The sequence below is a fragment of the Lathyrus oleraceus genome, chromosome 5 (assembly GCF_024323335.1).
Source record: "Lathyrus oleraceus cultivar Zhongwan6 chromosome 5, CAAS_Psat_ZW6_1.0, whole genome shotgun sequence".
In the NCBI taxonomy this organism is placed as follows: domain Eukaryota; kingdom Viridiplantae; phylum Streptophyta; class Magnoliopsida; order Fabales; family Fabaceae; genus Lathyrus; species Lathyrus oleraceus.
Window position 1 is genome coordinate 269,775,909 of NC_066583.1, and position 16,769 is coordinate 269,792,677.

At 34.6% G+C, this 16,769-nt stretch overlaps 1 protein-coding gene and 1 pseudogene across 1 annotated transcript; one reads left to right on the forward strand and one right to left on the reverse strand.

The window, feature by feature from the left end:
* Window positions 1-5,982: 5,982 nt before the first annotated feature.
* LOC127080150 (secreted RxLR effector protein 161-like) lies at window positions 5,983-6,741 on the reverse strand. The gene has a single exon (XM_051020482.1). The coding sequence runs from the start codon at window positions 6,739-6,741 to the stop codon at window positions 5,983-5,985; it is 759 nt and encodes a 252-aa protein (XP_050876439.1).
* A 4,914-nt stretch (window positions 6,742-11,655) lies between these two features.
* On the forward strand, window positions 11,656-12,693 carry LOC127080151 (putative F-box/LRR-repeat protein 23; annotated as a pseudogene).
* Window positions 12,694-16,769: the final 4,076 nt, after the last annotated feature.

A 16,769-nucleotide genomic window follows, 5' to 3' on the forward strand; every position in this document is an offset into this window, starting at 1 on the left:
CGTGTATGACCAGAGGGATGGAAAATCAAGCAAAATAGCAAGCCTCTGGTGATACGCGTATGGGACTGGGCAGTACGCGTACCAGACTGGGCAATACGCGTACCAACCTGGGCAATACGCGTATCAGAGGCTGTCTTACGTGCAGTACGCGTTTGAGACTAGGCAGTACGCGTATGAGACTGGGCAATACGCGTATGGAGCACAAAATCAGGAAAAGTCCAACTGAATAGCTATTTAGAGTGCAGAACACGATTTTCCAGGGGTTGGACGATTTTGGAGAGAAAAAAGACGCGTTTTGAGAGCTGGAGACTCTACGATTATCAGAGGATTCATATGTTCAAGAGTTTTCCGACGATTGAAGATTGATTCCTCACGAAATTCTGTAATGACAACAATGTTAATCTTTGTTTTTATTTCGATTATGAGTAGCTAAACCCCCCATTGCTAGGGGGTGACCCTGATTCTGAATGTGACAGATTTTATGTTTATGAGTGCATTGACTATTTCTTCTTTTCCATTGATTTGTTCTTATTACCGTTCTTTATGCTTTATTCGTCGGACCAACGAATGATGATTAATATGAATAGTTTAAGCTGGACAGTGATTATTCATTGATCTGGATAAGAACTTTGGATAGTAAAAATAACCTAGGACTAGGGATTTTCTATCTGACCGGTGATTCTTGATATTTGAATGCTTGAATATGAACGTAATTATTTATGGGCATAGTAATTAGGTTACATAATCAAAGGTCTTTTCACTAAGGAATTAGGAATAGATACCCTTGAGGACCGGAATTAATTGGACAGGAATATTGTCTAAGCCTTCATAAATTATATCTGTTACAGGAAGTTTCATTCACCGAACCCTAGCAATCTTCTCTCATTTGTCTCTTGTTCAACCTTTTTACTTGTTTTATTTATTTGCAATTGGTAGTATAATTACTCACAACACAAAAACCAAAGGCTTTTGTCTAATTGAAACAATCGATAAACTCTGTATCGTCAAGCAGTCCTTGAGATCGACAAACGGGAAATTTCCCTTTTATTACTACAGTGAGAAAAATAGTACACTTGCTATTTTCCCATCAAGGATTATTCAGTCACTTGAAGATCTTTTGAGGTCTTGTGTTTTGGAACAAGGAGGAAATTGGGATAGTTTCTTGCCTTTGATCGAGTTTACGTATAACAACAACTTCCATTCGAGTATTGGAATGGCACCTTTTGAGGCTCTTTATGGTAGAAGGTGTAGAACTCCTTTATGTTGGTACGAATCGGGAGAGAGTGTTGTGGTTGGACCCGAGTTGATTCATAAGACTACGGATAAGATTAAGATGATTCAAGAGAAGATGAAGGCTTCTCAGAGTCGCCAAAAGAGTTATCATGATAAGAGGAGGAAAGCTCTTGAGTTTGAGAAAGATGAGCATGTGTTTCTTCGAGTTATGCTAATAACGGGTGTTGCTAGAGCTTTGAAGTCGCGTAAGTTGACGCCGCGTTTCATTGGTCCTTATCAGATTTCCGAGAGGATAGGTGAAGTGGCATATCGAATTGCATTACCACCATCACTTTCTAATCTTCATGATGTGTTCCATGTGTCTCAATTGAGGAGGTACATTGCGGATCCATCGCATGTTGTTCCATTGGATGATGTTCAAGTGAGGGATAATTTGACGGTTGATACATCACCTATGCAAATTGAAGATCGAGAAGTGAAGAAGCTTCGTGGTAAGGAGATTGCTTTGGTGAAAGTGATATGGGGCGGAGTCGCCAATGACAATATTACTTGGGAACTCGAGGATAAGATGAAGGAATCATATCCGGAGTTGTTCGTTTGAGGTAAATTTTCGAGGACGAAAATCTTTTAAGTGGGGGAGAGTTGTAACAACCCAATTTTAATAATTATTTCTTATATTACTATTATTATATTTTATTTTATTTATTTGGAGTATTAATTAATTAATTGGTTGTTAGGTAGTATAATAATCGATTATATTAATTAATTTTGGTGTGTTAATTAATTATTTAGTTGATATGAGATATAATTAAATAATTGTATTAATTAACTTAGTGTGTATGTGGGGTTAGTTTAATTTAATTGAACTAAATAGAGATATTTAAATATTAGGTCTTATTGGGCCTATTAATTAAATTAGAAATATCATGCTTTAAGCCCAAATAGAATACTAGTATATAAGAGGGGAGGAGAGTGAGAATTAGGATTCATTTGATCATTTGAAGGCAATAGAGAAAGAGAAGAGGAAAAGTAAAGAGAAGAGCTAGGGTTTCCAGAAAATTGAAGAGGTAAGGGGAGAATCCTTATTATTATGGGTTAGTATGATTGGGTCAATGGGTAGATGTATGTTAGGTTAAAATTCCCCAATTTTGTATGGTTGTTTGAAATTGTTAAGTGTGATGATCATGCTTGATTGTGGTGATTGATTGTGTTAAAACTGCAAATTAACGTTATATATTTGGAGTAATGTGTGAGTTATAATTTTCTGAACGTTTGGCTTTTTATGGAATCGAAATCGGAGGTCCGGAAGTCCTCCAACGATGAAAACCGCAGAAAATTCTGCATGTTGTCTGTCACAATCGCGACCCTTTTTTTAGGTTTTATTGTCGAAATCGTTTTGGTTATAAATTTTGATATGTAAGTCCAAATTGAGTGCCGTTTGAAGGGTTGGATAGATGAAACAGAAGACTATAACTTTGTTTCAGGAAGCAAATAATTTCGGAGATTATTTCATGGACGTTTTTGGGGTTGAAGAAGATGAAAATTATGTTGGAAAATTTAGAAAACAACAACTTTTTAGTAACGCCTTTGTGCACGGTTTTATTCATAACTTTCAACTCGTGAATCATTTTGGGTTGGGGTTTAAAGCATTAGAAAGGTGACTCTAATAGATATTATGTGAATGGTGTATTTGTTATGAATGTGTATATGTACCATTGGTGGATTATGAATGATACATTGTTATGAATGTGTGTATGTACCATTGGTGGATTGTGAATGACACATTCTTACGAATGTGTATATGTACCATTGGTGGATTGTGAATGATATATTGTTATGAATGTGTATATGTACCATTGGTGGATTGTGAATGATATATTGTTATGAATGTGTTTATGTACCATTGGTGGATTGTGAATGATATATTGTTATGAATGTGTATATGTACCATTGGTGGATTGTGAATGATATATTGTTATGATCGTGTATATGTATCATTGGTGGATAATTCATAGAGGTTAATTATGGTGATATGTGGAATATTAAGATGGTAAAGATGATCTTAATTGCATATGTATTGGTATTTGTACATTCATTCATGGCATGCATGGTCGGTTTGATAGTGGAAGCGGTGAAACTGTGGGTTCACATGGTAGCAGACGTTGATCCTTAATTGGAAATAGGCGTGGTAGATAGAAGTTGATCCTTAATTGGAAATAGACGTAGCTGACGTTGATCCTTAATTGGAAATAGGCGTGGTAGATAGACGTTGATCCTTAATTGGAAATAGGCGTAGCAGACGTTGATCCTTAATTGGAAATAGACGTGGTGGCTTGGATTCTAGATGTTGAATTGGAAAGCGGTGGAACGTTGGGTCCATATAGACGTTGATCCTTAATTGGAAATAGGCGTAGCAGACGTTGATCCTTAATTAGAAATAGACGTGGTGGCTTGGATTCTAGATGTTGAATCAGAAAGCGATGGAACGTTGGGTCCATATAGACGTCGATCCTTAACTGGAAATAGGCGTAGCAGACGTTGATCCTTAATTGGAAATAGACGTGGTGACTTGGATTCTAGATATTGAATTGGAAAGCGGTGAAACGTTGGGTTCACATTGATGTACCGCATGCATAGAGTCACATGTCTTGCATTGAGTCACATTAGAGTTATGTGATAATTGAGTGTATGCATTATTGTGATTGTGATGTGTGTATGAGATATGGTAATTGAATGTGATGATGTTTGGATACATAACTTGACAACATATGTGATTATGTGATAATTGTAGTTATGTGTATATTTGAGAATATAATATTGGATTTTAATATTGTACTCCTTGAGTTTGATGGATGTTTGAAACATGTGAAATAGATGTTGGTGAATATTATTTACATGGTTATGTGAAGTGTGATGAATTCCTTTAATTGTTGATTTAATCATTGTGCTTGATTTTACTCCTTCATAATGATTTGAATTCTCACCCTTTCTGTTTGAATGTTACCTTTACATGGGTATCGCGTAGATACTCAGGAGTAGTAGCGCTGAAGTAAGTGGACGGTAGCTCGCTCGAGATTAGCTGGAGAGTTCCCGTATTTTAGTTTGAAGACTAGGTAATGAGTCAATGCTCTGGTCATGTAACACTGGGTAGATTAGTAGTATTGAACTCGTATCCTATTTGGATAAGTATTATGTTATTACTTGCGAACCTGCTTATTTGCAACTGCTGTTGAGAGGCCATAGTGCCAAATATTTTGATTATGGTTTCCGTTTATTTTGAAAAGATGCTTGAGAGATGATCATGGTATGGGACATGGATCATTTGATGAAATGCATGAGTATTCATTATTTTCCGCTGCGAACGCATATTCGTGAATATTCATGATAATTGGAATGTGTTATTTTAAATGACCAGGTGTATTGTGTAGTGATGATGAATGATGTTGGTTTTTGAAAGCTTTTAGTTTTTGAAAACGTCGATGTGACACCCTTTTGTTTATATGCGTGCTTATTTACTCTGATTATATGTTAAGTATTTTGGGGTAGAAAAAGGGGTGTTACATCAACTCTTTTGATAACAAAAGCAACATAAGAAAATGGATAAGACCAAAATGTTTTTGGCAAGTTTGACTGGTAGAGCAATTCCCTCACTACATTTATCAAGTGTTGATGTTTCCTCTCCACCCTTTGAAGCATTGAATTGAGGTATTTGAAATCCAGGTCCATTATTTGACCTCACAGTTTTAGGACTTGTTTGGAACTGGTTTTCAACAAGTATTATGAACTGTTTCACATGTTCAGATACCTTTGCTTTGGATTTTAGTAAAATGATCCAAACAAATCTATTATAATCATCAAGCACAGTGAGAAAATACTTATGACCATGAATACAATTGATAGCTAAGAGGACCCATATATTAAAGTGTATCAATTCAAATGCATGAGCAACTCTAGAATTACTTAAAGAGTATGCATTTTATTATGTCTAGCAAAATGACAAACATCACAAATGGATTTATTATCATTAAAAATTTGTGGATGTAACTGAGCCATTTGATTCAACCAATATAGCCATTAGGTAAGCAAACATTAACAGGTTGATATTAATGATATGAGCTAAACCAATATGGGGAAGAGAAAATATGATCATTGGCACCTGAATCAATGATCCGAAAAGGAGAATTGACATGCATTGAATAAAATAATGTTGAAATTTGTGAACTACCTAAGTTCTCAATTGGTGAATGACCAAAATGAGTGACTGAAGTTGATATATGATTGGAACTAGGATTGATGACAGAACCTTGAGGATGTGGCATCAAGTTTGTTTGTTGTAGCAAGCTAATGAGTTGAGAATATTGCTCTTGAGTGATACCTGCAACCTGGTTGCTTGATACACCTTTTTCACCATTAGAAGTTACAGATTGAATATCATCATCTGAAACATTAGAAGCATGAGTGGATACCTATTTTTTTACCAAAACTTGGAGGAAATCCATTATTGTAATATGTGCACATTCTGTCAAAAGAAACAATTCGTTTGTAAACTTCTGTATATTATTAGAATACAATTTTGGACTTTATACATACAAAAAAACTTTAGCTATTCTAGGAGTTATAATAACTAGTAAATATTATTAATTTTCCCACTGACTATTGACCTTCCAATTCTCTCCATTAACTTATTAATATTAAAAAGCCCATTAACTATAACATTTAAAGTTTATTCAACAAAACTCCTCTGTAAACTTAAATGTTTCTTCTATTCATCATGCCTATCAACTTCTTGCCTCTGTCGAAGATTTCTTTTGATAGTGGTTTTGTGAAAATGTCAGCTGCTTGGTCCTTACTTGCTACATGCTTCAATTCGACATTTCCTTCCTTCACGTGTTCTCGAATGAAGTGGAAGCGAACGTCAATCTGTTTGCTCCTTTCATGGTTTACTGGATTCTTTGCTAGCTCAATTGCTGACCTGTTGTCAACCTGTATTATTGTTGCATCTTTCTGTTCTAGCTCCATTTTACTCATCAACCTTCTGAGCCATATTGCATGACAAACGCACCAGGATGCTGCTACATATTCTGCTTCACATGTCGAAAGAGTTACTATTGGCTGCTTTTTAGAAAGCCAAGTGAATGCAGTATTTCCCATGAAGAACACATATCCATAAGTGCTTTTTCGATCGTCTATGTCTCCGCACCAATCACTGTCAGAGTAACCAACCAACTTGTATTTGTCTGAATTCGAGTAGAACATCCCAAGTGACATTGTTCCTTGGATGTACCTCAGAATTCGCTTCAATGCTTTCCAATGTGTGTAAACTGGCTCCTCCATGAATCGACTTACAATGCCTACACTTAATGAGATATCTGGTCTTGTACATGTGAGATAGCGAAGACTTCCTACCAAACTTCGATATTTTCCTGCTTCGACACGTTCTCCTTCATCAAATTTCGACAATTTTGTTCCTGGTTCCATTGGCGTCGAAGCCGGATTACAGCTTTCCATCTTATATCTTTTCAAGATTTCTTTTGCATATTTTTCTTGTGAGATGAAGATTCCTGTTTCTTCTTGTCGAACTTCTAGACCAAGAAAGAATCTCATCAGGCCTAAATATGTCATCTCGAATTCACGTGTCATTGTGCTTTTGAATTCTTCTATCATCTGATCATTACTGCCCAGAAAATTAAGATCATCAACATAGAGAGCAACAAGTAATACATTCCTTCCATTTTTCTTCACATAGAGGGCATGTTCGTACGGACATTGCTCGAACCTGTTCTCCTTGAAGTATGTGTCGATACGTGTATTCCATGCCCGCGATGCTTGCTTCAGCCCATATAGCGCTTTCTTCAATTTCATTACCTTCTTCTCTTCTCCAGCTTTCATGTACCCGAGTGGTTGTTCGACATAGACTTCTTCTTCTAGTACACCATTCAGAAAAGCTGTTTTGACATCCATTTGAAATATTGGCCATTTGAATTGAGCAGCTTGAGATATGAGTAATCGAATTGTCTCCATTCTTGCAACAGGTGCAAATACTTCGTCATAATCAACTCCTACTTTCTGTTTGTATCCCTTCGCAACAAGTCTCGCTTTGTATCGTTCTATTTCTCCTTGAGCGTTCATCTTTTTCTTGAATACCCACTTTATACCAATGGGTTGACTACCTTTTGGCAATTCAACTAGCTCCCAAGTGTTATTGTGGTTAATCGCCCTCATCTCTTCGTCCATGGCACTTTTCCACTTCTTGTCTCGTACTGCTTCTTCAAAACTGATGTTTTCAGCATCTGCCAAGAGACATACAAGGTGAACTTCACTTGTCGAATCATACAGATCTTGCAAACTTCGCATTCTGGGTTGTATAGGTTCATCTTCATTGTCAGAATCTTCAAGTTTTGTCGAAATATTTGATGGTACAGCGACAGATGATTCCTCAACTTCGACAACAGCTTCTGTCGAACTGTTCCAGTCCCACTTACTTGCTTCGTTTATTCGAACGTCTCTACTCACTATCACCTTCTTTCTTATGGGATCAAATAGCTTGTACCCTTTTGTTTTCTCATCATACCCAATGAGTATGTATTTCTGACTTTTGTCTTCAAGTTTCGTTCTTCGTTGATCTGGTACGTGTGCATAAGCCACACTTCCAAATACTTTGAGATGAGAAACAATTGGCTTCTATCTGCTCCACGCTTCTTGTGGTGTTTGATCTTCTAACTTCGAATGTGGACATCGATTCTGAACATAAATGGCACATTTTACAGCTTCTGCCCAAAATTCCTTTGGCATGTTCTTGCTTTTAAGCATTGAACGAACCATGTCAAGGACTGTTCGATTCTTCCTTTCAGCCACCCCATTTTGTTGAGGTGAGTATGCTGCAGTTAGAAATCTCCTTATACCCTGCTCTTCACAATACTTCATAAAAGCTGTCGAAGTATACTCACCACCTCTATCTGATCGAACTGCTTTAATATGTCTGTTGGTTTCCTTCTGCACCATTACTTTGAACCTTTTGAACACCTCGAATGCTTCAGACTTTTCTTTCAAGAAATAAACCCATGTCTTCCGTGAGTAATCGTCGATAAAGGAAATAAAGTACCTTTTGCCACTGAAAGATTCTGGCGTGATTGGCCCACATATGTCGGTGTGAATCAAATCAAGGATATGCTTAGCTTGATATTCTGCCTTCTTTTGAAATGAAGTTCTTGTTTGTTTGCTAAGCACACATTCTTCACAAAACTTTCCTTCATAGTCCATATCTGGTAGTCCATGCACCATGTTCTTTTTCGCCAACCTTTTTAAACCAACATGATGTAGATGACCAAAACGTAGATGCCATAGTGACGCTTTGTCTTTGACACTTACTTGTAAACATTTTTCTCAAACGTTTATCAGATTCAGTTTGTACATTCGTTTTTTCTCCATTTTGACACGAGCAATCAGATGTCCCAGCTTGTCCTTCAAATGCAATATCCGTTCTTTCATAAGTATCGAATAACATTTTTCTGTAAGTTGTCCCAAACTCAAGATGTTGGTTTTAAGATTTGGTACATAGTAAACATCTTGAATTGATCCAATCAACCCATCCTTCTGCAAGTAACGAATCGTTCCTTTGCCTTCGACCTTCACTTTCGATGCATCTCCGAAAGACACATTTCCATCTTCAATCTTTCTCATTTCTTTAAACAAGTGTTTGTGACCACACATATGGTTACTTGCTCCTGAGTCAAGATACCAAACATTGTCATTTCTGTTGATCTCATTTTGAGCCATCAAGAGAAAACCTTCATTTGCTTCAGCTTCCAAGGTTAGATTGGTTGTTTCTTCTACCTTCTTTTCGATTCGACAATCTTTTGCAAGATGTCCCACTTTATCGCAGTTATAGCATTTGAATGAGTTACAATCCTTCGCATAATGACCATACTTCCCACACTTGTAGCATTCAAAGTTGGAATAGTTCGACCTACCACCTCTTTAACCACGTCTTCTGCCACGCCAATTTTGCTGGATCGACTGTCCTCTGTCGAAGTTTCTGCCTCTACCACTTCGACCACTGTCACGTCCTCCACGACCACGTCCTCTTCCTCGAAAATTTTGAGAAAAGAGTACCTTTTCGTCTTTGATTTGCTCCTTGGTTTGATTTGTGTCCTCTACTCCTTCTTCCTTCTTTTTCATCTTTCGTTGTTCGTGTGCTTCGAGGGAACCAGCGAGCTCTTCGACTGCGAGCGTCGAAAGGTCATTCGACTATTCTATTGTACACACAATATTCTCAAATTTATCTGTTAAAGATCTCAAAATCTTTTCGACAACTCGTGCATCAGTTACTGTTTCGCCATTTCTGGTGAGTTGGTTCACCACCTTTTGTACACGCGTGATGTAGTCAGATACATTTTCTGACTCTTTCATCTGCATCCTCTCCAATTCGCCACGAAGTGTTTGGAGTAGAACTTGCTTTACTCGATCTGCTCCTTTGAACACTTTCTCCAGCGTGTCCCATGCTTCTTTCGACGTAGTCAAACCGGCAATCTTTTCGAAGCCTGATTCATCAACAGCCCTAAACAGCATGTATAGTGCCGTTTTATCCTTCGATCGCGTCTCTTTCAACGCCTTGTTTTGAGCTGCCGTATATCCCTCAACATCTGTTGGTTCTTCAAACCCATCTTTGGTCACCTCCCACGCGTCTAGAGATCCGAGAAGAGCTTTCATTTGGATACTCCAGTTTTCGTAATTTGACTTCGTTAGCCGTGGCAACGGCATTTGATTTATCATGTTTGCCATTAGCTCTGATGCCAATTTGTCAGAAGAAACGATTCGTTTGTAAACTTCTGTATATTATTAGAATACAATTTTGGACTTTATACATACAAAGAAACTTTAGCTATTCTAGGAGTTATAATAACTAGTAAATACTATTAATTTGCCCACCGTCTATTGACCTTCCAATTCTCTCCATTAACTTATTATTATTAAAAAGCCCATTAACTATAACATTTAAAGTTTATTCAACACATTCTGCCATCTTTCTTGGATTGATGAAAGCCACCAGCTGAATTAGAAACCTTACCATAAGGTTTTCTTGCATCATAGACATTGATCAAAATATTGGTGTCGTCAGGAATAGAATCAAGTTTTGAGAGTAGGGAAACATTGTTGCTCTCTTCTTGAATGACCATAGAATAGATTATGTTGATAGAGGGTATATGATCCATTGACAGAACATGAGTCTTAATCACTGAACACTTATCATTTAAACCTGTTAGAAATTGAATAATTTGATCTTCAACTCAAAATTCTCGTGCAGATCACATTGATTCACAACGGCATGGATGAATACACATACATGTTGGGATAGGTCTGTGAGAATTCAATTCTTCCCACAATCGTCTCATTTTTATGAAGCAATTAGGGACAAATTTTGAGGCTTGCTTGAGATTATTGATCTCCATTCTGAGATTGGATACACGAATACGATTAGTTTTGGAAAACAGTTCTTTGAGATCATTCCATACATCTAAAGCATTTTCCAAGAAGACAATAGTCTGACCAAGTGGAGCTGTAACAAAAGTTATGATCCATGAGTGCGCCAAACAATTACACCGTTCCCATGCAAAGTGATTCAGATCAGAAATATCAGGAACTGTAATGGAACCATCAATGAAAGCTAGCTTATTCTTCTCACCAAAAGCACATTGCATGGATTTAGACCATGAGATGTAATTAGATCCATTCAATTGCGGTGTGATACTAACCGTGTTTGGACCTTGCTAGGTTGAACATAGTAAACAAAATCAACATCAACATTGGTGATTTGTTGTGCAACCATAGCAACGCGCGATGGCATTGGATCAAAATAAAAGAAAAAAAGGAAGAATTTGCAGGTGTAAAGAAGAAGAGGAAAAGAAGAGTGATTGATGAAGAAGATGAAGGAGAAACTAAGAAATTGACTGTGGATCGTATGCGACTGATATCATATTATGATATTGCAACTCCATGGAAGAAAAGTGTAGTGAAACCTCTTGCGTTGATCAAGTTGGCATTCAGTATATATACAACATAAAGCTATTATAGAAGTAGCTTGTAGTGCAAGCAACTAGTCCAACTAACTGTGCCAACTAATCTAATTAACTGTACCAGCTATCACACATAGATATAACTAATTCTAGAACAGTTGTATTAGTTAATAAATATTATTCCCTCCATCTCACAATAAGTATTTTTTTTATTTGTCTCAAATTATTTGTTCCTTTATAATATCACTGTGATATTTATTATTCTCCATTAACTTACACTTATTTTTTGTATTTTATAAATACAAAGTTCATAGGTGAAAGTATATATACATGTAGATTTAAATGTGAAACTATATCATCACACAAACACTCAAATAAATCTCAAGCCATCAAGCTTTGAATTTGCAAAATGGTTTCGAGTTCAATGCCAACTAAGGTAATGAAATTGGAGGACCTAATAGAGGTAGTTCCAAATTGGCTTGAACTTCCCAAAGATGTAACATCAAAGATACTTCAATTGCTTGGTCCTGTAGAAATTGTGATGAATGCACGTCAAGTATGTTCTATATGGAGGAACATTTGTAGGGACCCTAGCATGTGGAGGAGCATTGAAATGATCAAAGGTCTCAATTTACCTTATAACTTAGAGAAGATTTGTATGTATGCTCTTCATCAAGGTTGTGATCATGTTGAAGAAATTAATTTGAGTATTTTGCTACCGATGAACTCATAAAAAAATAGTTGAAAAGTAATAATACTACTATCTTATTTTTGTTTTCATGTTCAAATATTTTGTTATGTTTTTTTTTATGTTAAGGATTTGTTCTTATTTCTAATCAATCAATTTTTTCAATTTAAGTTTGACTTAATTTATACAGAACTACCGATCTGCAATGTATTAGGATCTGAAAATGCTTCAAAATTTCAGATAAAGTATTTAGTGATGGTGCCAAAAAGTTTTCTCTACTCGAGAAACTTCAACTTTCATTCAATGACTTAAACAAAGATTCTCTTGAAGTTATTAATCAAAATTGTCTACTTTTGAAAACACTGAAATTCAATCGAACCTACAAAGGAATTAATTACACTTCGTACAAAGGTTTCAAATGCAACAAAGAAGCATTTGCTATCGCAAAAACAATGTCCGGATTACAACATCTTGAACTTTGGAAAACAAGCTCACAAATGATGGTTTAGTTGCTATTCTTGATGGTTGTCCTAATCTTGTATCCCTTGACGTTCGTATGTGTTATAATCTTGTTATGTCTGAAAATATAAATGTTATGAGAATATTAAATATTTTAGACATTTAGGTGAGTATATAGATGAACACGATGATGTTAATGATGATCATATTTTTTAATACTATTGTGTATGTCATGATAGAAGTAACAAGAGAACGAAGGGGGCGAAGATATCATCCATGGATTTTAATAGGTTTTGTTAATCAATCGTTTGACTAGAAGATGTGATGGTTTGCGGGAGAAATTTAATAGTTTTTTTTTGTTGGTTTGTTTGAAATGTGATGAAAATGAATTTTGGCTATTTGTTTAGTTTATGGATGTCTAATACACAATTTTTCTAAAGTCTATTAAAACAAATACTAAATTTTTAAAACTACTCATCAAATTTATAAATATATTTTCTTATGAACACTAAAAAATTTAATATGTAACAATTGAAATAATTGAAATTATACTTACAGTAATAAATATTATAGGGATCGGTAACATTTTACCCATAACTTTTGTGCATAGAAAATATTAGTGTCTATTTTTAAAAAATAGAGTTTGTGCCTTTTCAATTGACTTTAGGAAGGTGTGTAATTTTCCTTACAGTTAATGAATATTTTTTATTTATGTTTGATTTCAAAGATGTTTTAAATTATTTTATGATCATGATGATATAGTATGAAATTAGTACTAATTGACTTTAGTGTTTAAAGCTCCACTTTTAAAAATTGTACTGATAGACAGCGATGATCTTCATCTCTGTCATTGTAATAATCTTTATTATAATAGCTGTTTGAATCATTTTAATCATTATCATCATAATAATTTTTATTTTTGATTAAATTAATCATGATGAGAGCGATGATGATGATTTTGAATTAGTCATTATATTGATGCTTTGCATAATAAATTGTTATTTTGAATAATTCGATAAATTGAATCAAATACTATATGTTAAGTAGCAAGAGATGAATTATGGCATGAATGCAGTTTAAAAAACAATGGTTTTTTTAAGTTGTTTTCAAAAATAATTAAAATTTTCAAATTATCTTCCTCATCCATTTTAATGATTGTATATGTTTAGTGAGGTTTTAGAGAAAAATAAATAATCTACCTATTTTATAATAAACTCAAGGTGTTTTTCACAACGATTATCTTTGTAACCGTGTCTTTGACCTAAATATATATCACCACGGTTGTTTAACGCAACCGTTGTGATATGTATAACTATCTAACTTATAACCACGGTTACACATCCATGATGAAAACCATCATACATACAATCACACACTACTTAACAACAAACGTGCAAATGATATGTGTTTCGCAATCATCATTATATGTATTTTCTGTAATAGTGTTTATGAAAGATATTTATGTCTAAGAAGAGCTATCATTTTTTTTATTTGTCTCAAATTATTTATTTATTTAAAATATCACTAGAAGAGCTATCATTTCTTTCCACTAGCTGTCATTTTTATTGTATTTTATAGAAGATAAAAATGGAAGATTAACTCCAACATTTAGTAAAATTATTTATAAATATAAAATAATATAAATATTTTATTAATAAAAAATTAAACATTATTTAAAATATCCAATATTAAAAATTGATTATAAATTATTATCAAAATAAATTTAAATCGATTCAGGTTTAATATCCTATAAGTAAAAATTAAACAATTATGTTATACCAATCTCATATATACTTCCTCTATTCCAAAATATAAGGAAAAAAAATACATTTTTCTTATATGAAAAAATCAACTTTCATGATAAAATTAAATGTATATTATATTAAATTTTGTCTCTCTCTCTCTCTCATCTTTTCTCTATTTAACAATCAATTAATCAATTAAATCTTGTATATCTTTCTAAATAATTTATTTAAAGTAAACCACAAAATTTTTAATCAAATTATTATATTTTTATTTTTTTTAATAAGAGTAATTTTTATTATTTTTTTAATAAGCGTAATTTTTATTTTCTCTCTCTTATATTTTAGGACAGAGAAAATGTTTTATTATTATAAAAATTTACCATTCTAACGAAACAAGTAACAATGAACAAATGTAAAACAAAAATTTAAATAATATGTGTCTGTAGAAAAAAAATTCATATACACATTATTTTTTGTAAAATAAATATATTCAATACATATATACATTTTTTTTGTAGAGTATTATTTTTCAGCGGCGATAATCGTAAAGTCTAATACTTTATAAGAGACAGTAAGATTGTAAAGAAATATAAAAGACACAAGAGTAACTAAACAAATTCGGAGAATTAGAGGTAGATCAACATAACAACAGCCCCCTAAAATAAGAGGCAATTAGAAAAAAAATTAAAAACTACAAAAAAACCAATAAAACCAAACAAACAAACACTAAGACAACCAACCAACACAGGAAGATTGACCACAATTATAACATCCACTTTGTAGCTACTCCTAAAGTAACCACACCAAATCGACCCAAAAAAATCAACAAAATTGAAGCACAAGCTACCCTCAATAAAAAAATTAAGCTGAAGGAAAGCAGGAAAAACATCCAAAATCCTATGAAATGATGGCCACCAAACTCTCTCCTATATATCTAGACACTTGAGAAAGTCATTCTTCTTATCCAAGAAAAATAGAGAGAGGTTTGAAAAATGAGATTGGATCCATTTCTAAGAAACTTTGATTCATCTCTTACGCATGCTTGTGATGTCTTTTGTACCTTCTAAAAGTACAATACATAACAATCCATAGTGATTAAGGGCGTCAGAGGCTTTAGGGTTTGGTGTAGAGTTGAGAGCTAGCTTATGTAGGAGGTGAGAAGCTCTATAGATGTGATTTTTTATGTGAAAATCTGATTGTCCATATCAGCTCTAGGACTAAGATATTTATAACCATATTGGGGATGAATCCAATGTCACTTGGAAATTGAAACTATCACTAAGGGGACGGTTAATCCACAATTATTTTGAAGAACATGGTCAAACAAATCCTTTCGCACCGTTCCAGAAATAGGACACCTCATTTCTCCCACTTTCAAACCTTGGGCGAATCCTTTTTGAGGAAGACAACATATTTAGCAAAAGGGTTGCACATCTAGTAAATTGGCGCTTGAACTAGGAAATAGGTACCATGAAGGCCTATGGATGATATGATATTGTCATACGGTGAACTGACTTTTGTGTTTTTTTTTGCTTTGGAAAGCAAATGTCGCGGTTAGCAAGAGTCGCCACCGACTTTTCTTTTATCCAATAAGGAAAGGTGGAAAAGAACAGGAAAGACCTTAATTTAGATTTTTGGGTTCGGGAGGTACATTATACAAAGGGAAGGTGTTAGCACCCTTTGTATCCATGGTTATCCATGGGCTCTTAATTGCTTAATCACTTATGTTTTTCTTATTTGAAAAAGTGTTTGAGAAATGTTTAAGAAATGTTTTGAAAAGGAGAATTTAACTTTGTAATGATTCTTGTATGAATGTATACAAAGTGGTTATCTCGTTTAGTTTTGGAAATCGTTTAGAAAAATATAACTCGGCAATGCTTCTAGTACGAATGTATGCCAAGTGGTGATTTTCTAAAAGATGTTTTGAAAGGTGTGAGGTGTGAAAAGTATTTTAAGTTGTGAGTAAGCAATTAAGAGTTATACCTACCCAAGGTCTTTATGGGCATTTCCTATCCTTATGAGGGTAAAACTGTCCTTACTATTGAGAAGTAAGTAGTTTTATCCTTTGGATGTAAAGGGACATCGTAGGGTCATCGATTGGTCATTGAAGGCAACCTTTGTAGGGATACCTTAGCATTCGAAGGGACGATCATCATTTAACCGTAGGCTATACCGAAGGGTCATCGAGGGACAAAGGCAACATTCGAGGGACTATGATGATTTAACCGAAGGGTCTTTGCTAAGTGCATCCCCACATTCGCGGGACATGACCATAATACCGTAGGGCAACAAAGAGAGGTCCAAGATCACAAAATCAAAGGCAATATTTTACAATCAATTAGGTAGTTGTAATCAATTAAGTAATTAGGTCCACATTATAATCAATTAGGTAATTAGGATGAATCTCCACATTAAAATCAATTAGGTAATTAGGATGAATCTCCACATTAAAATCAATTAAGTAATTAGGACGAATCTCCACAAGGGTATCCCACAAATAAAGTGGAATACCTAGCAAGCTACTTTTTCCTGGGAATATGTGAGTCCTTACAATATTCAGCAAACAGGTCAGAATACCAAATGGGGGTGCAATCGAGAATTACACCGCAAAAGAAACACGACAATAGGAAT